Source organism: Protomyctophum bolini (assembly GCF_963924005.1).
Source record: "Protomyctophum bolini genome assembly, chromosome: 1".
In the NCBI taxonomy this organism is placed as follows: Eukaryota; Metazoa; Chordata; class Actinopteri; order Myctophiformes; family Myctophidae; genus Protomyctophum; species Protomyctophum bolini.
In genome coordinates, this window is record NC_137862.1 from 46,272,003 (window position 1) to 46,299,930 (window position 27,928).

The window sequence follows — 27,928 nt, forward strand, 5'->3', positions numbered from 1 at the left end:
TTGATTGATTGATGATTGAAACATGTAAACAGTTTGCAGAATGGCCTGGTTACAGTTACAGTTCATACAGGTAAATATACAATCTGCTACGAGGAGAAAACCAGAAAAAGCACTAAGACTTGTTAAGTTTAAGAGTCCTCCGTTTTCAATTCATCAGAAAATGTAAAGACATATGCCTACATGCAGACACCTGACACACTTTGGAATGATATCTATTTCAAACTTCAAAGTGATTTTACTGCCTAATAGTTGTTGTTGTTGAATGGAATTCTTAAATACACTTAAATACTTAATCATCATCACCACCAGGCATTCTTGGGTTTTAAATCCTCTTAGCAGACCAAAAATTTTGGGCTATAGCAGACCTTGTATTAATACTTTCTTCAGTTTCCTGTTATTTTTCCCCCGGCTATATTGTTAAATATAGTGTTCAATCAATGATCAATCATCAGATCATTTATTGTGTGGAGGAGAAAAAAAAGAAAGACATGGGGAAATAAAACAACAACAACTTTATTATGAAGTCCCCAAACAGGAACAAACGTCACACGGAAGTATAATTGTCTAACTTCATTGATGAGCTCAGGAGGGAGTTTTCAAATTCTGCTTCATTTGGATGCAGCTAAAATACTTCACACTTCAATCTGCTGTGCGTTAGGATTAATATGAAAGACGAAATTCAATCTGGAGCAGAACACATCCTGATTTAGCACTGTAGCACATCTTGGTATGGTTGTTGTTGGTGAGCGATTGAGGTAAACAAAACGTCTCCATTTGCATTTTCACCCATACGGCACACTTAAAAACAAACACAGTTTGCACTGCGACCTTCCAAATTAGATAATCCAGACAGACCGGTACTGCTTTCTGCAGACCTAAGACCTTCATCAATCATCAGCGCTAGTGTAAAGTGTGGTAGTGGGTGGCTGTTCTGTTCGTCCACCGCGGTGCGGTGAGTTATTCATTTTGAAGTGAACAACAACACGAACATGGATCCGAGTCCTCCAAACGGACTGCAGTCTCAGACCAAACTGGATTCAGTCAATTCACTGAGATGTGAAAGGAGCCTGGGACTCCTCACTGCCAAGTTTGTCACTTTATTACAAGATGCGAAAGATGGTGTGGTTGATCTCAAAGTAGTAAGTAACCTAAAAATTAACTACTTTTGCACTACTAATTGCACAGAATATAAAACAATCCATCTATTATTAGCGTAGACATTGTGGGCACCTCCATGTAAAAACTGGCTATAAAAAAAGATATCTGAAGCAAAGTATGATTTGAACATAAACATGTATTTGTACCATCATTATCATCAAACCTAATTTTTCTTAATATTTATGCCCATATAGTGAGTGACTATAGCCACTGATTGTGTAGCAATTTGTATTAATTGCAGAACTATTGATTGTTTGACTCCTTAAATGTCAGATTTATACTTTAAAAGGTTCAGATTTATGGTAGTTGTAACATATGGTGTATGGGGAAAAGTTTTGTATTGTGCAATGTGGGACTACGTCTGACAGATTACTATGATATGGCTCATTGTGGATAATGTAACAGCTTTATTTAATTCCAGGCTGCCGAGGTCTTAAAAGTCAGACAGAAGAGGCGCATATACGACATCACCAATGTACTAGAGGGAGTTGGTCTGATTGATAAAAGGTCAAAGAACAGTGTACAGTGGAAGTAAGTTTTGGCATTTGTATGGGTGGATATGCTTGTGTGTGTGTAGAGAGATTTATAATTTTACTACTTTTAACGTCATCCTTGTTTTTTGTCTGATTTAAGGGGTGTGGAGCTTGGAAGTAACTCGAAGGCGATCGCTCAGAGGGTGATGGGCTTAAAGTCAGAGCTGGAGGACCTGGAACGGAAGGAGAAGGCGTTGGACCAACAGAAAGGCTGGGCCCAACAGAGCATCAGGAATGTGACAGAAGACTCTGAAAACCTTCCATATCCTTTGTATTCCAAAGCAAACACTTAAACCCTCTAGTTTTAGTAAAACAGATTTTTTGTCTTTGCCTAAAATAGACTATCTACAACAAGTTCACAATGCGCCTCAACAAGCCACATTGTGAGCTTGTACATCTGCACTTTTTTGGTGAGTGTTCTCTACAGTAGAATAGGGATGCAAGTGGTTAAATATAATTTCACATTTTTCAATGAATCTTTGAATTGAGCATTTGAAGGAGAAGTTCTAGAGTTGATACTGGTACGTGTGTTACAACAAACCAAATTAAATGACTGAAGGATTATATATTATATTATATTATATTATAGAACTACCAGTATTCTAAATCCAACCTTAACTCTGTTCAACTCTTGCCTATGTGAACCATGAGGATATCTGCAGCTGCTTCAGTGGTACTATACCATTTTATTTTCTCACTTTCCTCTCAGATCACATACGTTTTGGTGGGGTTTCCTATTTGATATGATATAGTACTTTATTGTCAGTTTGCACTGAAATTTGTTTTGCGACCCAGCGGCCTTGCATGCAACACATATACACATTTGACATAACAAAAATAAATAAAAATACAGTTAAATACATAGAAACATAGGGGCAGAGAGCAATGTACACAGCTCAGTCTAGTCCTGGCCAAAATCCTGATTAAGCCTACGCCCATTATGACAAAAGTTAACAAACATGGTCGATACCTATGTAGTATGTACCTATATCTCAGACGTTTCAGTCGGATCGGCGGTGCAATGTAGGTGTGTGGGTCACTTAGCAGCCCGAAATGCTAATACAATACTAATAACACATTTTGATTTGAGGCCCTTGTAACACAGTGTGTAATGCAATCTGTATTTGTCAGGAATTGAAGTGGGTTTGATTTTACACAGTGATGTACCACTAAAGGCTCATACATACTCCAGTTTTTGGTGATAGGTTATCACCGTTTTAGGTGATAGCTTATCACCTAAAACGGTGATAAGAGTTGAGGCCATCTACTCGTGGTGATGTCCTTAAGGATTGACCCCGCCTCCCTGTGGTTTACCCAACTTCTAGACCAATCAGTGAATGGGGTGATAGCTCCAGAGTGAAAAGACTTGTCTGATAGTAAAAACAGAGAGATGGGTCTGTGTCCGCGGTGATAGCTGATCATCACCGCGACTGACGTAATGGTGTAGTTTTCCAACCCTTTAAATACTACACCGCGGTGATAAGTGATCACTAAAAACTGGAGTATTTGCCGGGCGGCAATTTCAGAGTAGGCGTGCAAGAGGTGATAGAGCATTTGTTCATTTAAAAAATGTCTTGTCCGTTTATTTCATGAGAAAAACTTGGACTCTGTCTTCAAAGCACAAGCTCACTGGCATCTTTCAGTGGCAACTGAATGCACTGACTTACAAAAGCATTATTCAAAGTTCCTCCTATGGATTAGCACGCCAAACGATGACAGTATACTGTTTTAATTTGACATACCGTAATATGGTGAATTTATTTCTTCCTCAGGCCATACCCTCTTGGCAGTGCGTGCGCCCTTCGGTACACAGCTAGATGTCCCCATACCCAAATCTGTAAGTCTTGCAACATTAGAGCTCTTGGTCGTTTGCCTTACTTTTCACCCCAGATAGTGTGACTTGTTTAATATCTCTACTCAGGTAGATGGTGAGAGGAAGTATCAGATCCACCTGAAAAGCACAGCCGGATCAATTGATGTGCTGTTGATCAATAAAGGTCACGCTGACTCTGTTCCTATGGTGCTTCCTGTTCCACCGCCTGAAGACTTTTTGCAAAAAGCCAACTGTTCTGCAGATGTAACGGAGCACAGCGACGCACTAAGCCATGCCTCGGCTAATCCCAGCTATAATGCTACCAAGTCCATCTCTGAATCGGCTGAATGTGAGTGGCTTATTACGCCCCCCCTCATGGAAGGTTATTATTTTTGTTCTTGTCTGTTATTCCAGAGTATTTACACGCACCTCGACAGTGGGTGCAGGGCCAATAAGGCAATTATGGAAGGAGGTAGGGCCCGCACACCATTCTTTTGGTAAAGAATTACTTTATTGAATCGACAACGTTTCGATCTTGACAGATCTTCGTCAGGTCAGTATACAGATGCATACATTTCATCACTTTTATCCAGTTACCTCAGATTGAGTCCCTCAAAAAGAAAAAAAAAGTTTTTAAGTAATGTTTTTAATATGATGTATTCTATGTAAATGGTGTATATATAAGTATATTTTGTATACACAATTCTGGCTCCTCAGGAGTAATGGGACTCACCTGTGTTTAGTGGGGGTGGCACCTTGTTATTAACATGGATGGATACGATAGATAGGTAGATATAAGATACTATATATGTTTTTTCTTGAAATGTGTTCAATAGTTTGGCTATACTGTACCTGAAACAGCACGAGCACATATTTGAAATGGAAAACAAATGATCAGAAATAAATGTCAAGTTGTTCCTTTTAATAAAATAATGAAATCTGAACACCCCATTACTGCACCGAAATTAGAGAAGGGAGGAAAAGGTTCAAATGTTTCCTGTGCCTGCCACCTATACTGTAGTACAGTAAGGTGGCGTGACCCAGGTAACTAACTACTAGTGTCCACTATCCAAGACAGTATCCAAATATTCCATTACAGGCCTTTATTCTGAATCTGCAGTGCTTTACTAATACCATTACAGGCTTTTATTGTGCAGTGTTGTCACAGAAATGCGTTAGCTGCTGTTTACACCATGTTATTCAGTTGTCTTCTTTCAAATACTGAATGCTTGGATTTATTTGTTTTACAGTGATGGATGTATCCAAAGGCCTGGCAGACTTTTTAGACCCGACCAAAGGTACTGCTTGTTTTTTGTGTTTATAGCCCCTCCTATGTCCAGCTTTTAGTGTGTGTGCAACATAAACTTTGTCCTAACACAAACATTAAATGCCATTGACAATGAATTTTGAGTGTTTGTGTAAACACAAACATTGAAGACGAAGGTGAGGACGCAAATTCTGATTGGCCGGCATGAGATGATGTACTGTATGATGATGTATGATGATAAGATTGCCCCTCACTTCACACGGCTGTGATTATTTTTTTCCTATGCCCAGCTTTGAGGGTTTGTGTGAACACAAACTGATGATTGGCTGATCACCCCATAGCGATGATTTGATTGGCTGAGCAAAGTTACATATTGAGGATAAAAGTGAGGGCAGAAAAGTGAAGATTCCAAAAGTGATTGGCTGGAATTACATTTGTGATTTGATTGGCTGAGCATGGAATGTGATGCATGATGATAAGAGCGCCCCTCACTTCATACGAGTGTGATTCTTTGTTCTCAACTTTTCACCGTTACTTACTTACTTTTTTCACATGTGAACGACTTGAGTACTCAAACCACATTTTTCTTAATTTTGTAGAAATTATGACTGAAGATCTAATAGCGGAGCTTATGGCTTCTGACGGTAAGTTGGTGGAACACGTCGATCTGATCATATCAGGAGCTGTATTTGTATGGTGTGTAATCTGTGTAAATACGATGATCTCGACCTAATGAATCCATTCTTGTTCTTCAGTTTTCTCTCCACTCCTGCGTCTTTCTCCTCCCGCGGGTGAACACGAGTACATCTATAACCTGGACGAGACCGAGGGTCTCTGTGACCTCTTTGACATACCCGTCCTCAACCTTTGACCTTGGAATCATGTTTGCTGAAAAGAACTACCGGTACTAAAACCTGCAGAACATTTATTTTTTTCCCCCAAAAATTATGTATTTTTATTGTTTATTAAGGGCTAATTTGTTTTTAAACAAGACAGGGTCTTGTGGCTGTGGATCTATGATGTCATGTTGACAATGTCGGTCTTGCCCTATTTTTCTTATTTTTTTCCTTTTTTTTATTAAAATAGTTATTAAGGGCTAATTAGTTTAAACAAGACAGGGTCTAATACCAGTGTGGCTTCCCTGTGCATCTATGATGTCATGTTGACAATGGCACTCTTGCTAAACAGTGGATCTAAGATCTGAGGCCCTTCACACAATGGGAAATATATTCACAATATGTGAAAAGTGTTGAGTGATTTACCTCCTTGGCCTACTTGCAGCGTGCACAAGAATTGTGCCACTGTGCCACTGTTTTGACTGCACACATGGATCATCTTCGAAACGGCTTATGGTGCCGCTGGCTTGGCACTCCAATGAACACGGTTGGCATTGTTCATGTGTCGGAAGCTCGGCGAAAGAGTTTTCTCTGTCACATGCACTGCTGCATACAGGCTTTTTCTGTCTAATTCTAGCGGGGAGCGGAACTGGAAGGAATAGCATGTTCCCCTACGTAATAATCCCTCCCGGTGAGACTGCTCGCTGACAGGTGGAGAAAAAGGTTGGTGGTGGTGATGTGTGTATCGGAGATGTGCGGTTGTCTACAGTACACCCTCCCAAGACCAAATGGTAGGGGAAATCACAGGCACTAATAGTTGATTAAAAAAAGGGATTTCATATTTCATAATTCTATCTGAATCTGCATATTATGTGACAAGGAAAACACTGTCAGTGATGTTTGATGTGATTAAAGCGACAATCCTGGACTTATTTTAATGAATAACATATTTTAACCTGTCTATGGTGGAGTATATCAATACAACCTACTGTTTGACAATGTCAGTAAAGTTATTTGAAGCAGATGGTGCACCGGATTGATGTGCCACTGTCTTTGATGTAGTTCGAACATCGTTGGGAGCGAGAGACTCATGGAGTTGTAAATTATTGGGCTTTGAACCTAGGGACATATAGTTTTCAGCAAGAGCTCAAATATTTTGTAATAATATACATGTATAGTCAAAAACTATTTATTTTTGATTATTGTTTTTTATATTAATGTAACAATATCTTTTTGTACTCAAATGGTGAGATCTGCCTGTAACTCAATTATTGTACATCACACTGCAGAATCATGATGCAAGCATTTTGAAATGTTCATGAAACTAGGTTCTAGCCACACCTTGAAGACGGGTGTGTAGGAGAGCCTGAGCCATGTGCACAAAACTATTGTGTAGCAATTATTATTGAACTTTAAACATTTTGGTTACAAGCCCCTGGAGCTCTTTGTGTTCTCCTTTTAGAATAAGTTTTGAATGTACTACATGCACTGTTAACAAATGTGTTAAAGTATTCTATAATAAAAATGAAAAAAACCTAAGTATAGACCTATGTTGATTTCGTCGACTAATGACACAGTTTTCGTCGACTACCTTTTTCCACTGAAACTAAATAAAAACTAAGCTATGATGACTAAAACTAACACTAAATATACTGACAATTTCGTCAACAAATAAAAGACTAAAATGTTAGGAAAGGGCTCATTCTACACTTGGTTGCGCTCAAGTGTCACAAGCTTGTAGATCGGCTATTTTCAGCAAGTCATTACGATGGCATCAAGGCCCATCAAAATACATTATAGTCGATAAAATCAACTAGATTTAGTTGACTAAAATCTTATATTTAGTCGACTAAAACTAAACACTAAAACATTCCAGATGACTAAAATATGACTAAAACTAAATGAAAACTATTGAAGAGACGTGATCAATGCTCTTTGGCCACTCAGAATAGCCAAATGGCATTGATCACGCCTCCAGGTTTACTCAAGTTAGGGAATAAGACCTGGTACTTAAGACATGCAAAATACAGCCCTATGACTAAAACTAAAATCAAAATGTGCTGCCTAAACAACGCTGGTATAGACAGTGACAGTGTGTGGATGTCTTGTTTTGTGAACATAATATAGAACTGAATTTGGTGCCTCACTTCTGATCTCTTATTTGATGAAAAAATATGTTTACCACCTTACTATTATAGAACTATGAGGTATATGTACAAACTAACTGTTCTGAAGGACTTCTCCTTAAGGCTATGGGACTCTCAGGGCTGTATTTTGCGTGTCTTAAGTACCAGGTCTTATTACTTAACTTAAGACCTGGATGCGTGATCAATGCCATTTGGCTATTCTGAGTGGCCAAAGAGCATTGACCATGCCTCCAGGTCTTAAGTTAAGTAATAAGACCTGGTACTTAAGACACGCAAAATACAGCCCTCAATCTCCTGTCCTGAAATGCAGCACAGCCTCTCGACTTGCAGAAGTCGACAGGCTGTTTGTATTTCATGCGAGCGCAGGAAGTGGAGAGTAACATAGCCTTCAGGAGAAATCCTTAAGGCTATGGACCAGAGTTATGTACAAACTATTACCAGCTCTAATATTGAACTATTCTCTTTTTCACAGTTCATGTGTAAGTTTTCTCAAAGCATTACAACTATCGACCCGTCTTTAATAATTTATGAGTATTTGATACGTGAAAATGACCAAGGATCAAACCATTACTTAAATCATAACCACGAAAGTGGAAAAAGCAGCATTCTAAAATAAAAGATGCAAGACTGGATCAGATGCAATTTCTCATTTTTATCGAGAATGCTACTGCATTTTGGCAGTCAGCCTTCCTCAGAGTAGATTAAAAACCATTACTCCTGGACATTTTGCTTCAGACAAAGAGCAAATCATCCCTTTGAATATGTACTGTATACTGACTATGACTTTGTTATCTGATCAAACCTGCATGAACAGAGATTTATGTGGGGTTTTGCACAAATTATGATGTTACAGGTCAAGTGGGGCAAGGTCTTTTTGTGAATTCTACATTTCTCTCCTCAGACTGGGGGGAAAGTGGGCCATTTCAGGATATCCTGCTTTGCAGTCATACATTTATTTTGTTGGTGTAAATGGAAAATGTTATGAGTCATAACCTATTTCAAAGAAAGGATATGTCGCACAGCTTGTAGCCATGATGCAATAACGTTAATATTTTACCAATGTTTCGACACAGTAAAATTGGTCTTCTTCAGGGTATGAGAGTCATGATAATGACCTAAACTAACCTATAGTGTTCCGTCCAAACCTCCATGAAAGGTACCAGATATGCGTAGGACAGGAGCCAAAACATGCAATCAAACCAGTATTGAAATCTCAACAGCATCTTTGTGTGTTGGCTTTCTACAGCTGATATCTCCTGTGTCAGAGAGAGAGAGAGGGAGAGAGAGAGAGGAGCGCAGTCTGAGGGGGGATCCAGTTTCTCATTGAATATTCCTGCAGCCAATCGAGCCCTGCTGCACTGAGTGACTGCTGTTCCCTGAAGTATTAATAATACAAGAGGAAGTTATTGTCCTGCTGAAGGCCACCGCAATACACAGCCGAAGGAAAGGAGTGTGGGGGGAACATGTTTCAATCAACCCTCTAGGGTTTCAGGGCCTGCAGACAGCGGTCTGACACTGGGGAGCCTGCTGCTGTGCCCTCTGTAAAGAGCCTGATTGTACGGCTGCAGTGCCCCAGAGGATATGTGTCTGAACAGTGACAGCCTGCAGCGTCTTGCTGTCCCCAGCTCAGTGGGTAAGACTACACCCCCGCAGAACCACAGTCACAAATTGACTCCCAGCTTGAGAGACAACTCAATGGAGAATTTGTCAGTGGGAGACAGTGGACACGTAGAGAATAGGGGAGTGATTAATATGATCCAGATTTTCAGTTTTCACCTTGCTTGACAAGTTATCTGACAGCAGTGACCTTCATATTGCTTCATTTCGGACCTGCATAGAATAGAAATATAGAAGTATTTTAGAAGAATCCTTATACTGTAGCATGGCATGACAAAGTTTAGGAATTTAGGGATATATTCTGATCTATGCCCTTTAACCCATTTTGGGGCGGGAACCCCTTTTGGTGTTAGAATTATGTTATGCTTTAGCTATTGAAAAATAGTAGGTCTGCTATTTCTGAAAAATCGAAGAACGACATAGAAACATAGCTTTTTCAGAAGACATTTTTAGAATCTGATCTCAGGTCAAAATGGGTTAAAATGCTGTGTGAGCTCATGCTTTCTGCACACCTATCTTTTCCTTTTCTATGCATTACTACAGGAGGTGGTGATCCAACACATGCCGGCCAGCCAGAAGAATGCCAGATTACTCATGAAATATGAAGCCATGCATCTAAATGAACCCCAGAGACACGAGAGCAAGTTCACAAAACAGAGAAAGGTACGCAGAGAGTTACAGAACACAGGTAGGAGGGGGCACTGAAGGAGAGTGAAATGGAGAAAGGAGAGATGGTGAAAGAGAGATCGACTGCTGGCGCGTGATATCGGCAAGTTCAGAGATGTTGACAAAGCCTATAAAGGATATTTAACAAAGTGAATGGGGAATAACAGTTGGTGAGTTAATATTTATCTGTCTGCATTGCACTACTATAGTTTTATGGGTTTATTTTCATTTTCTTTTATTTTTTATTTATTTTATTATTAGTATTTATTTTCAATTTGATATAAAATCATACCCACACCATTAGATGTATCCTTAATTGGTGTAGGCCTACTTGTTTAGTTAAATCTACCTGGCAATGAAATACCTATGCATGTCTTAAATTTAAAAGGGGTTTTCTGGGGCACGGCTAATCTTCCATAAGCCCCAGCTTTAGTAAAGTATTCTGATGAGTTCATATATCGATAAAATGGATATATAACTAGAACTTGTATTATTGTTATTTTTTAATGGTTAACATTGGTTAAACAACTTCACTTGAGAGAAAGTGGTAACGTGATGTAGCCTAGCTGTCATTAAGGTTTAATATCTCCTCTGCAGTGAGACACCGTACTCCATGTCCAAACCATCGCAGAAGATGTTACAACAACTCGCATTTGAATACAGATGTGACATCACTGTGTGTTACTGTTTGTACTTAGTGGTGTGAGAGAGAGAGAGAGAGATGGCAGAGAAAAGGCAAGGCATGGCAACTCTTAGATTCACAAGCGTCATCATTTGGCTTGTGTTACTGGAACAAGCATATCCTGAGAGGACAGGTGAGTGCACAACCTAAATAAATGTACATGCAATATGTTTTACACAAGTGTGCGTTTGTAATATAATGGTGCTATTTTCAGAAGGCAAAAAACAGAGAGAAGCATCTTTCAAGGAGTTGATTTCAAAATGGAAACAAGGAGGTGAGTGGAATCCTCTGAAGGACTCACCGAGCCCAGATACAGGCCAAGACAAATATGTCCACCCTTGGTTGAGGAGCATCATGGGGGGTCTTGAGACACTGGGCTTGATGTCGACCAAGAACTTGGGCCTGCCCTCCCTGAACAAGCCTGTGGACAGGCACCGGCTGTCAAGCTTCCTCTACAACATCTCCCTGTACCTCCAAGAGATGGGTGCGGAACTAGAGGAGAGACAGACCTCATCTGATGATCAGCAGCTATGGGAAAAGGTGCTGCAGTCATTCATCCAGTCTGAAGGGAGCGCTGCATTGAGCCAATGGACCAATGGTCACATTCCGCCTAGGCCCAGCGTCAGACTCCAAGACTGGTTTTTGTCCCTGAGAGGCAGCCCTCACTGGGACTGGCTACTGGGGCTGTTGCAGAGTCTCATCTCTCTGTCCGAGCGCCAGCCTCAAAATCCCTATTTGACTTTGTTATCTCAGAACTGGAGGACAGTAAGTGCTGTGCTGGAGGCAATGCTCCAGGCTATGGTCAGTGGAACCTATGGCCAAGCCAGTGCGGGGCTTCAGGGCTTCATTTGTGCACTGAAGGGCAGTAGTGACTGTGCTTTCAATGTCAGCTGGCTACAGCAGCTGCTTCTGTATTTAGAGACCCGCAACTGGAAGCCACTGGTCAGTCTGCACCCAGTGGGCGAAGGGGGGGACTCAAACAGGGGCTCGTCTGTGTATGGACGAGTAATGCCCTTCAGGTTGCCCCCTGAGGCTATGAGTGAGGGCGGGTCTCCTGAAAATGCTTCTCTGGGAGACGCATGGGGCACAGCGGAGGATCTAGGGTACATGCAATCTTTACTCTTGCAAGCACTGTCACGCACAGGCGGGGAGAGGGCGGGTCACATAGCAGAGAAGAATCCTGAACTCATGCAAAGGTTGGATGGTCTGAGGAAGGGTCTCCTGCACAGGGTGGGTAGTTCGGTCTACAGTAACCTGAGGAAGAAAGTGTCACGGGTTACCATGGCACTGCTTGATGATGCAAGCAGCTATGTGGACGTGCCACAGCCCAGCCCACAGGGAACGTGCTCATTGGGTGAGTATGTGGTCCACTTGGGCTTCAAATTATAACATCACAAACAATTCAACTTGAAATGCTCTTTCTCTATGGAAAAAGGTAGCAATGTTGGCCATTATGTGCATGCATTCATTTTCACGATTACATCATGAATACAATCTAACAAGTTATTTAAGAAAGACACTAATACACTCGTGTTACAGTGGAACAGACATTTCAAACAAGTACTGTATGACGGAAAAGTGCCAAGAATACAATAAGTTTGACAGAGTTCATAACAATCCAAGTGCACAACACAACACTTGAATGCTTTAGAATGTATTCTAAAGATTGTTATAAGAGTGAATGAAACCTTTTACTATATTCAAAGCTATATTAACTGTTACTGCCTGTCTTAATTGGCCAGACCTCTCTTGAAGAAAGACAATGGGGGTTTCACAAAACACATCACACAATCTCCATTTTGTCATTATTAAAGCATTTTAAACCATTCTAAATAGCAGGATTATTGCTGGTCACTTAAACATTCAAACAATAAAGATACTGTGACTGACACTGCTTTAAAATCATTATGTCTGTGTTGGTCATTGAGAGGATCTGTCTTATCCTGAATCCCTTGGCTCGGTTAATCTCTTTACCCATTCATTGATGCCAGTAACACTATCCTGGGCATTGTTAGCCATGTGGTATGCTGTTACAGTGCCTCAACCATAACTGTATGCTAGGGCATCCAGGTGCGTTCACAATTCAGTACTTTTCGTCCTCCGTGATTTTCTGTTAATATTTTTCTGTCGTTTGTCTGTTTAAAGGTAACCTCAGACAGCTGATATTATGGTAAGATATACTCACTCACTCACACGCGCGCACACACACACACACACACACACACACACACACACACACACACACACACACACACACACACACACACACACAGAATATATATATATAATATTATAATTAAAAAGTCATATGATCTTTCATGTTACTGTCTTATTTGTCCACACTGTACTTAGGGGCATCAAACACAATGTAACATGGAACACCCAGGCTTTAGGCTTCACCTCCCAGGGCCTCCCCGCCGCCCCTCCATTCCTGCTGTCCTGCACGTCCACCGGGGGCGATGGAGCGAGGTCCAGACCACAGCGTCCAGCCCCAGCATCCCACCGATTCTCCAAGGACCCCCGGCCCAGTCCTCGCCGCTCCCGTTTCAAGCAGCGAAGGACAAAGGATGGAGGCGGGGCTACCACAGATCACCTGGAAGACGTGGAACCCTCTCCCTCGACAGAGATCCTGGAGGCAGCGTGCAACTCCACTATTCCAGGTTTGACGGGAGTCTCCAACTTCACCGTGTTTCTGTACTGTAACCTGTTTGAAGTGGATAAAGGGTCAGAGCCCCCTTCGTTGGGTCAGATGGACCTCGACCTACACGCCTCCTGTTCTGATGCTGCCTGGTACCTGTCCGCTGCTGAGGAGGACTTCATGTGGGTTCACGTCTGTAGTGAGTTCTTACCCCACGAGTTCAACAACACAGTGTGTGCCAATTCCTCTTTCTGGCTGCAGAGAGCCCACCAGGTGAGATTTATTTGATTTGGTTTAAATCAAATATCTTTGCAATTGAGGGTATGCGCGTGACATCATCATCATACCCGGAAGTATGCAGGAACGCCTACTGAGTGGCAAAAAAAGTTCTGGCCTTGACATCCCGTACATCCAAACGGAAAAGTCTGATTGCATTAAAACGACGTGAAACAGACTTTGCCACTCACTTTATGCATGCGCATACCCTCTATCTATACCATGACAAAACCATCTAAATTCACAAGTACCTCAAATAAGGTTCACTAAAAGGTTTGGTAATTGGTATATTTACAGTATGTAATGTGAAAGCAAGTGCATGCAATATTCTGTATGTTGATATTGGCTTTCAGTATTCAATTGATTCTTTATCAGTGCCATAAATGCTAACTTAAATCTTCGCAGGCTGCACTGACGAAGGACTATCGTTATTTAAACCAATCAAGCATAGACGACTTGTGTGTCCAACTATCACCGGAGACAGTGGAGCCTGCAGGGGGGAGCCCAGGCCCTGATGAGAACTGCTTGGCTCAGCTGGGCAGCAGGTCCCTCAGTGCCCAGGATTTCAGACGATGCTTCCTGCCCAACAACTCGGCCATGATTTTGGCACTATGCGGTGGGGGGGAGTCCCCTGGATCTCACCACATCGTCCCGGAGGGAAGCTCAAGCTGGGCCGCTGAGTACTGCTCCAAGATGCACAACGCCTCCCATGGCAACACCACTGAGGACATCTGTCACTACAGGAAGTGGGATTTTCAGCATTTCACCAACGCCACCCTCCTGGAGCGCTGTAGGCAGACGCCCGGACTGAGAGAGTACGTCTGTCACAACGTCTCACTCTATCGCCAGCAGTTAATACCCATATCGCACCTCTACGTCTTCTGTGCTTATCTGGAAGCAGAGCTGGAGAGCAGGAAGTGCTTCCTGCAGAGACTCTTTGACATGCTCCCGGCGCCGTATGACTTTGACACGTCACAGCTGTGCATGGAGGCCGGCCCGCTGCTGATGGACGCCGTGGAGAGGCTCAGTGCGTGTGAGGTCGACGACACTGAGAACGGCGACTGGCTAGCGGCCTTGGGTTACCTGCTGCGAGTGCTGGACTTCATGGTGGGACTCTCTGCGGGCCTGGAGGAGGGCGAAGGAGAGGCCAGGCTAGGTTCGAGCCATAACATTTATTTACCAGTGCTTTTTCTTGTCAAGGACCCCCAAATTGACACTAATTGGCCCACGGAAACCCCATTTGAAAAGATATGCCAGGGACCTCCTTAAGAGAAGATCTTTACGGCTCTAGCGAGCAGTGATTCTCAAACAGTTTAATTTCAAGGACCCTCCCAGTTTGACATGCATATTAGTCTACAGACCCCCATTTAATGTCATTTCTATCTCTGGGACCCCCAATTTATATTGTAAAATCAATGTTAATGTAACTCTGAGAGTGTACAAATGGAACCAGTTACAGACTCATAATGGTCCATTTGGTTACAAACTCCCTCAAGGACCCCTGGGGGTCCCCGGACCCCACTTTGGGAACCAGTGGTGTAGAGTAACTAAGTACATTTAGCCTACTTATAGTACAATTTTGAGGTATTTCCAATTTCCAGTATTTTTACTTCTACTCCGAACTAACGAAAATACATCGCATGGATGCAACTGGGACGTATCCTCAGTGATGTATCCCAAGGTCATCTGGGTTTCGGGTCTCGTGAACATTATACCCCTCACTCAGGTGACCCAGCCGGGGTGATCAAGTCCCGACTTATGTCCCACTTCAGCCCTATACTGTATACATTTCGGCCGTTTGAAAATAGGTACAAGCTTTACAAGATCACAATGCGTCACATTTTGAGCTTGTAGATCTGCTATTTTCCAAAATAATGTTATACATTTGAATACGTGACATTCTCCATATTGAGTACTTTCTACTTTTGGCACTTCAACTACATTTTGATGCCAGCACTTTTGTACTTTGAATTCTGTACTTTTTCTTGTAACAGAGTATTTCTATATTGCAGTATTGATACTTTTACTTAAGTAAAAAACCTTGAGTGGTACTTTTTCCACCACTGACATTTTCAACAGTGCATTGGGTCGCACTCAGAATGACAAGAGTGAGTTAAGGTTTTATTTTATTTTTATTTTATTTCCTCTCCATGTCTTTACAAAGGTCTGAGCCAGGCCATACTGCTCTCCAGTCTCCTTGACAATAGCTCCTTCTGGAGCACCCTGCAGCCCGAAGCTCCGCTGAGTGTGCTTCACACCGTGGGGATGTTTCTGCGCCGGGAGCAGAACCACACTATCAAAGAGGATCTACTAAGCTGCTTCAGTGTAAGACAGATGATGCGCACGCACGCACGCACGCACGCACGCACGCACGCACGCACGCACGCACGCACGCACGCACGCAAATAAAATGTTTCTTTCCACTATCACCATCAGCCTGTTCTGTGGGACCTCATTCAGCAAGAAGACAACTCATCTGCCCTCAGAGTTCTGATGCAGGTATTTCACCATAAAGCTCCATTACTGACCACACACCATGTGTTACAGATATCACCTGCCTTTGGATTTAGAGCAATCTTTTATTTATTTTTTATCCCAACAGGAGTATCTCCAAATGCCAAGAGAGAGCATTCGCACTCTAGTGATGTCTGCTGAAAAGGATGCCGTGAAGCGCTTTCTATCTCACGTGCATCAAAGTTGGGACCAATTACATGTTGAAACCACCCAGGTTTGCTTGAAAGATGATTCACATATGCCACTAGCTAGGGCTGGGCAAAATGACTTCCAATCAATATCACTATTATTTCAAACCTTTGCCTCGACTCTGATGAATGAAAATAAATCAATTGAAGAAAAAAGTTGCAGAAGTTTGTCGATCGACACAATTTTCTTTACGCTACCATTGATACCAGCAAAGTATTATACAGGTTTCAGTGGTTAATCAGACTATTCGATTTAATTAAAAGAATATCTATTGTTTTAATTTCTCAGCCATACCAGCAACCTTTAAATATTGTTGAAACTACAAACCTGTAGGCTGTTACTAGTTTGATTGATTGATTTATTTATTTATTAAGAGTTTGCAGAGTACAAAGTACAAAATGAGTAACTAGCTAGATAATATAGCAGGTGCAGTTGTACAGTGTGTATTCCAATGTTTCCATATGGTTCTTGTTAAGTAGTGAATGCTCCATTTGTGTCCTCTCTGTTATTCTCTCTCCCAGGCATCTCAAAAAGAGTTACAAGCCATGGAAACAATGACAGCAGCCTTCATTCAAAAGTTCCCTCGTGTTACCCCAGAACTTTTCGTGGATCTATCTCAGTTCATCCCCTTCATGTCCGTCTCTGACATCATGAGCTTCCCAGCATCCCTCATGGTCAATGATAGTGTGTGAGTTGCTGTGCCTAAAATGTCAATTAGTTTCTGACAGATTTGAAGATGCCGTTGCTAATACATTCTACATTGTGCTCGAAGGTTGCTGGCCATTCGTGACCATAGTTCGGAGATGAAGACCCCACAGAAACAGGCTTTTTTAAAGAGACTTCTCCAGTCAAATATGGTTGGTGATGTCTATACATGGCCTCCATACTTTCTCAGTTCCATCCTCCCACTACTCCCATACCTACCAGTCAGTTATTTTCATCAGCTGACACCACAACAGGTAAGAGGCATCTCTGCTATTGTTAAAGTCACAATTCATTAAGATAATCAGCAGAAGGTCTGCCTTCTCAGGAACGAGGAGTTGATAAACCACTTCCATCCTGGAGTCCCTATTTTGGATATGGCATTGTAGTTGAAGTCTTCAAACTTCAAAAATAGCCAATCTACAAGCTCACAATGTGTCCCAAGTTGTTAAAGCCACTCAAACGCTGGGTATTGTATTGTATCTCTCCCATAGCTTGGTCCTCTTGTGGAGTTGTTGGGCAACATCAGTGTTGATGGCACAAGGGGACGCCATGTGCTCCGTTCCCTGTTCAATAGCAATAGCAAGAAGAAGAACCTCACTGGCGATAGCATACTGAGGTAGGTCCTTGAAACTTGACACTCTACTCCATGCAGACTTATTCCCATTCATCTAATATAATAGACATCATTTACATCTGCAGGTTGGGAGTTCTTCTGTGTTACCTCGATGCAGAGGATCTTTGGCCATTTCTCCAGGCATCACCTGTATCCTCTGCTCTCTGGCAGCAACTGGCTCGGTGCATGTCTGATGGACTCATCAGTCCCAGTGGCAGGGTAACGACCACAATGCGCCACAGACCCTAAAGGTCCTTGCAGATCGACTGATGCGTTTCTCAGGGGCAAAATTGCTGAAAAACGCATCAGTCTGCATGAAGGACCTTTACTGACACATTTTGCTCCTTACAACATAATAATAATAATAAGGGTAATAATACATTTAGATGGTACCGTAATGTACAATTTTCGTGAATGTCATTTTTGCTCAAATATGCTTTTCTGTTGTACATTTGTTAAATGATAAATGATACATATTTCTTTAGAAGTGAGGGTCTAACCCTTTGAACTGTGTTTTGTACTCAGATGTCCTCTTGGTTGATACCAGCAGTTCAGACCCTGAATGCCAGCAGCCTCTCCCCTGCAGAATTATCTTCTCTAAGTGGTCTGCTGCCCCAGCTAGGAGCGTCCTTCCTGCTGTCACTTCCCTCACAGCAGCTTCTGGACCTCCTCACACAGCCAGGACTGCCTAGGTATTCCACAGCACAGGTCAGCAGGAACTCTGATATAAAGTGATAAGCCCTAAAGCAGTGGTTCCCGAAGTGGGTTCCGGGGACCCCCAGGGGTCCTTGAGGGAGTTCCAGGGGGTCCCCATGCAGCTAAATGATAGTTTGGAACCAAATGGACCCTTATGGTCTGTAACTCAGAGAGTGTACAAATGTACACTCTCAGAGTTAAATTAACAATGATTTTACAATATAAATTGGGAGTCCCAGAGATAGAAATGCCATTAGATGGGGGGTCCGTAGACTAATGCAATGTCAAACTGGGGGTCCTTGAAATTAAACGGATCTGCTAGAGCCGTTAAAATATTCTCTTATGGGGGGTCCCTGGCATATCTTTTCAAATGGGGGTCCTTGGGCTAATTAGTGTCAATTTGGGGGTCCTTGACGTGTAAAAGTTTGGGAACCACTGCCATAAAGGATCATATTAACAGTGTTGTCTTCGTATGAACTTGAAGATTAGTAGAACTTCTATTATTATTAGTTTCTTCTTCTTCACCAGGCTTTTCAATTATTATCCAAGATCTCACAAGAAACCAATGTAAGTAGCCTACTCTAGTAGATCTTTTTCCTTTTTTCCCCCGCCAAATATTTTCTAACTGGCTGTGTTTCTTTGGTGATTCTCTCCCTGCCAGCTTACCATAGGAACACTGTGCAGGCTGAAGCCGCTACACCCTGGTCTTTCCCCCGCCGTGCTGAGTAACCTCCAGTGGACTGAGACCAGTGGAAAGGCCATGTGCCAGTGCTGGAGGGACCTACTGACTGAACTAAGGCCTGGCCAAAGAGCGATGCTTTACACAGCACTGCAGGAGGTTGAACGGGGCTCTTGTCTTTCTTTCAGTAGATCACTTTCTGCTCTCACTGTCTGCTGTTAATAACTTGCAGTGACTCTCACTTATCGTTGTCACCACGTCTTTACTGGAGGACAAAGGGGGGAGGGGGTATAGATGTTGGTTGGCAATGGATACCACTTAAACATCGTCAGGCTCCTTTCACATGCAAATACAGATCATATTACAAGACTTAAAGACCTTGCTTGACCTTACTAAACTGCTACTACTACTGATATTAATAAAACAATTCCTGTAAAGAGAGGATACGATCATTCTGGGCATGGTTAACTATTGAAAATGAATCCAATGCTAAGTTTGATCCATCTGATCTGATGCCTGTTTTAGGCAGGAAATGTCTATGTATAAATTAATATTTTGTTTGCTTTCTGTTTTGCATCCACAGCTTCTTCACAGAGACGTGAAGGACACCCGTCTGCAGCTACAGTGTCTCCTCCCTTTCGTCCCCCTGAGGAAGCTAACCGAAGACGTGGATGGAAATACAATCCTCAGACACATCAGCATGTATAGAAACATGCACTGGTCTCATCAACAGGTTCACTCACTGTTCCAACATGCTCTTGTGTGACTTGCAGTGCTAGATTGACACACCAATCTGACTCCAACAGACAGGGTGCTATAGCTTGGACCCAGCAGGCTCCCATTAATCTGAAACTCATTGGATATGCTTCAGACGAGCCATTCAGGATATAACTCCATACGCATCAAACTGCCATCAAGCTAATTAGTTTGGATGTAGTACAATAGTCTAGAGAAGGGGGGTATGAATGAATTATTAATGGCTACTTTAAAGAGATTTTGTCACAGCCAGCAGTGCATTAGACTGCTTTCATCACCCGTCCTGGGCCAAATTAATCTATACACTGAAAGAAAAAACTCTTCCAGCTAGTTTGAAATAATATTATGAGACAGATCCCCCCCCCCCCCTGCCATTCAAGGTTATAATTAAAAGCTTAACATTTATTATTGTTAGTGTAGTTTCAATAATGAGAACGTAGGATGGGAAAGAAAGTGAAAAATAAAATAAAATAAAACCCCAACGAACAACAATCTAATACTTTTTTTTCTGTCTGACTATAGGCTCAGCTTCTGTTCAAGAAGGTCCAGGGATTTAGAAACATTACCAGAGCAACTCTTGAGTACGTTGAAATACTGATCCCGGTGATTAAGTCCTCATTTTGTGGTCATACTGTGCAACAACTACAATGTTTAATATATTTGAAGGAATTTGGGCCATATTGCTGGTGGAATGAGTTGTGACTATTTGCGGCTCTGGACCAATGAATCTGACTTCCCAGGGTTGCTTCAGTTTATCAGTCGACAGCCTGGAGGTGTGAGACCTGCTCTGGTGAGAAATCTTTAAACTGTTTTTGAAACTGTTCAAAAACAATTACAAAATTTGTAGTTGCCTAATGACATACCCGAAATAGGTACATAGGTTTTATAGTGGTTAAGTTGTTTTAATAATTTGGTGTCATTCCAAAGAGAATTGATTCATCGACAATTTATCGATTTATTGAGAATTAACATCTGTTTGAATTTAACATTTGTTTTGCCTTTGTTGCTAGCGAAAATGTATTGTGCAAGAGCTGAGCAACAGACCAGATATAGACCTTGGTAGTCTGAGCTCATGGTTTGCCACAAGATTACCGTAAGCACCAGACACGTATTTTTCGCATATATATTTTATTTGTGAATGTTTTAATCCATATATTAATACTTCTATTTTGTTCCAGAGCAAGGATGATAGAGAATCTATCCAATACATCTCTCAGAGCCGTTTTGGATCACATCCTTGGACACTTTGCTGATTTCCTGAAACTGCCACGTTATAGACAGGAGACTTTAGCAGGGAAGACCATCACTGTTCTGGTAATACAAATAAACAACTTATGTTATATTACTGTTACATTACTGCTCTCGTAATACAAATAAACATGTTATGTTATATTACTGTTACATTACTGCTCTCGTAAAACAAATAAACAAGTTATTTTATATTACAGACATTGCATTTGCAACATACCGGTAGTTCAGTTGATGTTTTTAGAGGATAATTAGGAACGAAATGTTCTTTATTGGCCATTTTAACATATTGATCACACAATGGGACTCATGCATGTATTTAATCTCTCTCTCACGCACGTACGCATGCACGCACACACACACACACACACACACACACACACACACACACACACACACACACACACACACACACACACACACACACACACACACACACACACACACACACACACACACACACACACACACACACACAGTCTCGGTACCCAGGCTTTTATTTTCGTTCGCATTCGTCTCAAAAGTGAAAGCCTGGGGAAACGCGTTGGAAAGTCTTGTACAGAAGTGGTGTTTAGCATTCTTATGTGTCTCCCATCTTATATAGGGCCCTTCACAGGCTGTGGCTGAAGGGAAGATAGACAGTGCCACTCTTGAACTCCTCGGGCCCTTGCTCCCTTTTTTGGAGCGTGATACTTTGGCCCTGGTGGACAGAAGTGCCCTGGTACTGCGCCTTGATGACATGAGAAGCTACTGCCTTCCTCACAAGGCTCTGAAAGATATCGGTGTCCTTATTACTAAGAGGGATTTGATGGGGTAAATTAAACATATATCTGTTGTGTGCTTATGGAATATAATTTATGTAATATCACACCTGGCTCAAGAATATCTGAGACTAATTTATACAAAAAGAATAGGCGAGCTACTGCTTTGTGTCTATGTTTGCGTTTTATAGCCTGCCCTCTGTGCAGTAAGTTACTGAATAATGCAACAATGAGTGAAAAAGCCCAGAAGGAAAGTGTCAGATCGGAGGCAGCACATTCTGTTCATGAACTTTGAAAATGTTAGGCAGGAACGATATTCACTATACACTATGAAATTAAATAGGGATGCACGATTCATCGGTAGCATAATCGGAATTGGCCATATCGGTATCGGAATGGTCTCAAAATAATAATAATAATACAGATTATTTATCTGTTTTCACCAGAAAGAAGAAAAAAACATTTAATTTGTGTACTCATCTCATTCAGTTGTGAAAACACACACACACACACACACACACACACACACACACACACACACACACACACACACACACACACACACACACACACACACACACACACACAAAGACACTTGGAAAAGTATTGTGCTATTTACTGATTGATTGAATAATAATTAACAGGCTTTGGGCCAAGCCTCTAGAGCCTATAGGCTTGTTTCCATTGTGGTCCAATATCGGAATCGGTCAGAATCGGTATCGGCAGTTTTGACCCTGCAAATAATCGGAGATCGGATATCGGTCATAATTTCATAATCGTGCACCCCTAAAATTAAATGCTTGATTTGTCATTGCATGTTGCATGCATGTTGATGTTAGAAGACTAATACTTGTGTTTGTATGTTTGACAGGGAGCCATCAAAATGGGATGCTGGGAATGTAGAACATTTGGGTAGACTAGTGTTTAGTCTCTCGCCGAAGCAAATCAACTCTATTCCACTGGTGAGTGCATGGTTGAAGTTTTTTAAGTACATTTTTAATTAGATTTAATTTATATGACATTATTGCATGGTTTGTAGCATACAATCTTTGTTTTTTCTTCCTGATTAGTCAGTGTTGAGTAAAGACACAGTGGAACAGGTCCTGTTCGGCAAGAATCACTGGGAAGACACGGATGTGGGCAAAGTCTGCATAACCCAGTGTATGGACCATTGGGACCAACAGAACCAGAGAGAGAAGACTCAGAACTTTCTACGAGGGATTGTCAGAGCACGCAGCAGAAGAGCTAAAGGTTCTCCCCACTGATGCATTTTATATTAAACAATTATTTGGACACATACTGTTGTTATTACTATTGCTACAGTATTACTATCACTCCAGATTTACTGTAATTCAATAACCATGAATTAACTTTTAGTATAGCCTGGCGTGATTGTTTTGGCACTTGTTGTTCACTCATGAAGTCACACCCAATGGTAGCATGGTGAGATGCTTCTCAATTGCAGGGACGTGCAGAGAGTGTTAGAGGGACAGAGGCTAAAATCCCGTAAGAGGGCACTTTTGGACAAAAAACCCAGCGAAAATATCAGATCTACAAGCTCACAACGCGTCGCACTGAAACGCGTTGAGAGCTTGTAGATCAGCTATTTTCGGGGTGCAACCCAGCACTCTTTAGCTATAGAGATGCGATGCATACGAAATGGATTTCTAAACAAATTTGTTCAATTGATTGTTCCATCTATTTCAAAGCACCAAGTTCACTTTTCCTCTGCGTAGTTCCAGTGCCAAGCTGTGCGGACATTCGAGGGACATTCCCGTCAGCTTGGACGTCCCTGCAGCTTAGCCGCATGTCACTGGCAGATCTGAAACAGTGTGTGGAAGTTGTCGGTCAGGACGGCTCACTGAGTTCTGACCAGCGCAGAACTCTATGGTTAAAGATCAGACAGGTCAGTGGTGTTAAATCCCATTCATACTTGCATCATTCAATGAAGTACAAATTGTATAAATTGCAATGTCTAAAGATACTATTACAAGCTATGGGAATCAATCACTGCAGCGCTTCTCTGCATGATCTTCAATCGTGTTTAATTTTCAGTACATTGTTCTTAATTTATGTATGAATGCCTCGGCGTTACAGATCAGTCAATCTGGGGACCCATCGGCAAAAAAGGAAAAAATATTAGTTTTCCTTTGAATCTGTCTTGAGAGATTACATTACAGCTGACCAGCTGCATGAACGAAACCATGTAATGTTTAACCATCAACACAAGAAAGACACTATGGTTGAGGTATGATCGGGGTGTTCATTCTTACCAGGCCTACAGTCCAGTGAGACACTTGAGCCCAGAGCAGGTGCTGTCTCTGGGTTGTGTGGTGACTGAGATGGGGGAGAGGGAACTGCAAGACACTGATCTCACTGATCTTGGAGTACTGGAACAACTGGGGACACTGACAGAATGGAGCCATAAAAAAGTGATTATTATTATTTTTTAACCCGACATAGAACTTGAATTCAATGAGTGTCTAAAAACGTATGACTTAAAAATGATTGCTGATATTGCCTGTGGTATTTGTAAGCTGTAAGTGTCGTTACAGATGAGAGCAGCAGTTGTAGGCATGAAGCGGAGGCGAAAGCTGAAAGTTGAGCAGTTATCTGCAGTTGAGCTAGCAACTCTTGGCCACCTGATCTGTGGTTTGTATCCCTCCGAGATCAACAGATTAAACCCCTACAATTTGAGGTCAGTCAAATTCTTCATAATGCTTTCTGTTGTTGTTCTTTTTTACGTAACCCCAACATTCCTATTCTGGGGGAAACATTTGGTGAAAATAGCAGATCTACAAGCTCACACATATAAAGTGAACATAGTTTAACTCAATGAACACCTTGATGGTAGAATCCCCTGACCTCTCTATTCTTTATTGTATTGTCTGTATATTATATAATATTCCTGATTAATTTAATACAAAGGACCACAATGGAAACAAGCCCCTGGGCCTTTTTGTTATCCTTTTAGCATAACATTTGACTGTACTACCTGTACTGTAATAAGCATGTTAATAAAGTATTCAATCAATCATAAAATCACATTGTGAGCTGGTAGATCTGCTATTTTTGCCAAAGAGATTGGGTGTAGAGAGTTGATCATTATGCTCTTCAAATCAAAGATATGGCATTGTTCACAAAATTGCACACCTTTACTATTATTGCAAATATAGCTCACTTTATTGATAGCCTGCAGAAGTCATGATTGCTACAGTATTATTCCACTCTTCTGCATTCATAATACTAACACATATTAAGAGGGGCTAGTGCCAATTTCATACTTTTTGAATGTCATTAAGACAGAACTCTTGCTTAAATCTCAGGCAGGTCTGACTGTGGTATTAAAATCCAATTTATACAAATTGTACAAAATGTGTAGCCTGATCAAAGCTATTGAATATTACAAATCCTGAACCTATCATTTAAATGACAGCATGGCAGCTCTATTCCTACGGGAGATAGCCTTGCCCTGTACAGAACAGCAGATGGAGGCGTTGGCAAGCCGTCTGTCAAACCCAGATGCCTTTGGTCCAGTCAGTGCCTGGGGACCAGAAGTATTCACTGAGATTGGTACCTTGGCAGGTATTTTAGAGCAACTGGGTGCATTCTTTTGAGATTTGATGTGAGAAACATTCATGGGTATCATGCAATCAACACTCATCATATTGTCTGTCTTTCCAGTGGGTCTTGACGACATGGTTCTGTCAGCTCTGGTACAAGAGCAAATTGAGGGAATCACCCCTGGAACTATTACCTTGATTCCTCCAGAAAAGATGGCTGTGAGTTTATATGGTGTGGATTTGCATTAGTGTAGCCGTCTAGAAGAGGTGTGTTTCAAACTGCTTGACCGATCAGCGCCATATTTCTTGTGAATATTGCTAGTATAGGACAGTGAAATGACAATTTAATTTTATCTCAAAAAAAGAAAGAAAAGAAAAAAGTCCATTACTGCATGAAGAATAATGTAATATAAACACTGGTCAAACATTGGCCAAATTGTCATAATCCAAACATTTTTGAAAATTGCAAATCAGCAGACTCGGAATTGTGAGACGTTGTTGATCTGCTACTTTCACAATATTTATCTGTGGAACCGAGTCAAACAAAATGTAATGCCTCAACTCCTATATTACAAGTGCTGGTCAGGGTGGGGGGGTCCCCAGTTAAAATATTATTATTAGCCACATCCTTATACTGTTGTATTAACCCTGAGAGTGTAAAGATGGGATTCTGCGGTGTAGGCCTATTTTTCCTGCATTTCTACCCCATCGGCTCTCCAATTAAGTCGTTTCTGAATCCTATACTATTGGTCCCTGTCACTGCCTGGGCGGACCTCCATGTGCCAATATGGATTTGCCAGCTGCAGGAGAGCAAAACACACGTGGTCTCCTCCAGATCCCTTCCCTGCTGAACAGCAACAGACCAACTAGCAGCTGTCACTAGAGCAGCAAGGACAATGATCCCTGACCGGCTTGCCATCAGTGAACACAGCCAGGAACACAGCCAGCTGTGTTCACTGGACTATGAGCGCCAGGCCAAGCCGGAGGCACCATTGCTCGTCACTGGATCCGGTTCTCTGGTTCTAGGTGGTATTTTACTTTTGGGAACACCCAGATGCCCCCAAGATTTTGCTGTGTTTTTGTGTGTGTGTGTGTGTGTGTGTGTGTGTGTTTGATTTTTACTAGTCATGATGATTAGCACGAGTCAATAATATACATAAAGTACGTTATGTCTGCCTCATGTATTATTGAGTATTTGTGTAATGTGCTTGCCAGGTGGTGTTCAGCGCAACTCAGTTGTCTTGGCTGAGTGTGGAGCAGGCCTGGGCAGTTACTGAGGAGCAGTGGGCAGGGCTGGACAGGGGAAAGAGACTCGCTCTTACCCAAGCTCAATACGAAGGAGACATCCTGTACGAGTCGAGAGGTGGGCACTTTCAACCTGGCATCCAGTTGTTTATGACAACTACCCCTTCTTCCCCGAGCAAAATAGCAAAATCTGCATGCTCACAATTGGCACTTGCTTGCATCATGAGTTGTAAGCTAGATCAGCTATTTTTGCTGACTTTTCATGCACAAAATATTCACAGAGAATGGACATATTTTCCATTAGCGCTCTCCATATGTGTTCATGTTCTGTTCATTTACTTTCACAGGGAGGAACTTTGCTCCAGTTGCATTGAACACAAACAGCATCACTATATGCTCATTGGCTCTGTGCCTTATTTTATGGCAACTATTTTAAAATACACAAACTAATTTGTATTTATTGTCCTTTGATGTCCAAATGGCATGGACACACATTTGTACTTAAAATAAAGATTTTTGAAATGTGTTACATAACGTATGTGTCAGTGTGATGGTTTTGTGATGAGTCACTCCTTGTTGGGCACTGCAGCACTGCTCACCAAATACATTTGTTATTTTTTTTAAATGCGTCAGATTAAAACTGACGCATTTTTGCACAGCAACAATAAACTAAATTGATATAAACTGCTGTGCATATTTGTGTAGCATAATATAGATAGTCTTATAAAGCTGAAGAAATTATTATGCATTGACAATCCTAACAAAAAAGCCACCCTAAGAATACTGATGCCAGGGCCCGGTTAAATGCTTTATTGAAGCAATAAAAGAACCCGGCCAGGCGGCCACAGACTGTATAGTCAATGAGAAAATCTTTATAATAAAATCCTTTTATAGTAAAAAATCCGCTATCTGACCGTGGCAATTTTGTGACAATAGATGGCGCTGTTAGGACGTCTGAAAACTGGAGACAATATGGATGACTATGGATCCCATAGTCCAGGTAGACTGTTGCGCGAGCAGTGATTCGCTAGTTTTTGTTGTCACTGGTAACTGTCATAGAGTGGTAACTGTCCATTGACAGCAGTTTTTAATAAACATGACATGTCAATTATTTGATGATCGTCACAATACAATAAATAACGCTGATGAAAGCAAGCAACATTCACAGTAGTATGCTAGCTATATATATATACTAGAATTTCGTGCGCGCTACGCGCGCACTCATCCCAGAGCGACTTTGCCACGCACTATGGGAAGAAATAAATGGCGGGAGTTGACTCCACATGTAGTAACGAATGGGTTATTGGAAATGTACCATTGTTTTGT

The 27,928-nt window shown here is 41.6% G+C and overlaps 2 protein-coding genes across 2 annotated transcripts; both read left to right on the forward strand.

Annotated features, from left to right (window-relative positions):
- The first annotated feature begins 603 nt into the window (after positions 1–603).
- LOC308318845 (transcription factor E2F4-like) lies at positions 604–7,073 on the forward strand. Its single transcript, XM_080768516.1, has 9 exons — positions 604–1,139; positions 1,580–1,689; positions 1,792–1,952; positions 2,320–2,364; positions 3,464–3,528; positions 3,613–3,853; positions 4,755–4,802; positions 5,371–5,415; positions 5,527–7,073. Exons 1-9 carry the CDS (start codon positions 990–992, stop codon positions 5,640–5,642), a joined length of 981 nt encoding a protein of 326 aa, XP_080624642.1. The 5' UTR covers positions 604–989; the 3' UTR covers positions 5,643–7,073.
- A 4,009-nt stretch (positions 7,074–11,082) lies between these two features.
- Positions 11,083–27,045, forward strand: LOC308320526 (stereocilin). Its single transcript, XM_080771022.1, has 29 exons — positions 11,083–12,073; positions 12,865–12,889; positions 13,072–13,630; positions 14,039–14,789; positions 15,798–15,958; positions 16,070–16,132; positions 16,236–16,361; positions 16,858–17,024; positions 17,109–17,295; positions 17,533–17,657; positions 17,741–17,873; positions 18,180–18,362; positions 18,879–18,917; positions 19,012–19,188; positions 19,613–19,762; positions 20,308–20,366; positions 20,452–20,575; positions 20,796–20,878; positions 20,964–21,099; positions 21,638–21,846; positions 22,666–22,756; positions 22,865–23,045; positions 23,531–23,700; positions 24,071–24,226; positions 24,350–24,492; positions 25,231–25,379; positions 25,479–25,576; positions 26,573–26,720; positions 26,950–27,045. Exons 1-29 carry the CDS (start codon positions 11,101–11,103, stop codon positions 27,036–27,038), a joined length of 5,655 nt encoding a protein of 1,884 aa, XP_080627148.1. The 5' UTR covers positions 11,083–11,100; the 3' UTR covers positions 27,039–27,045.
- The last annotated feature ends 883 nt before the right edge of the window (positions 27,046–27,928 follow it).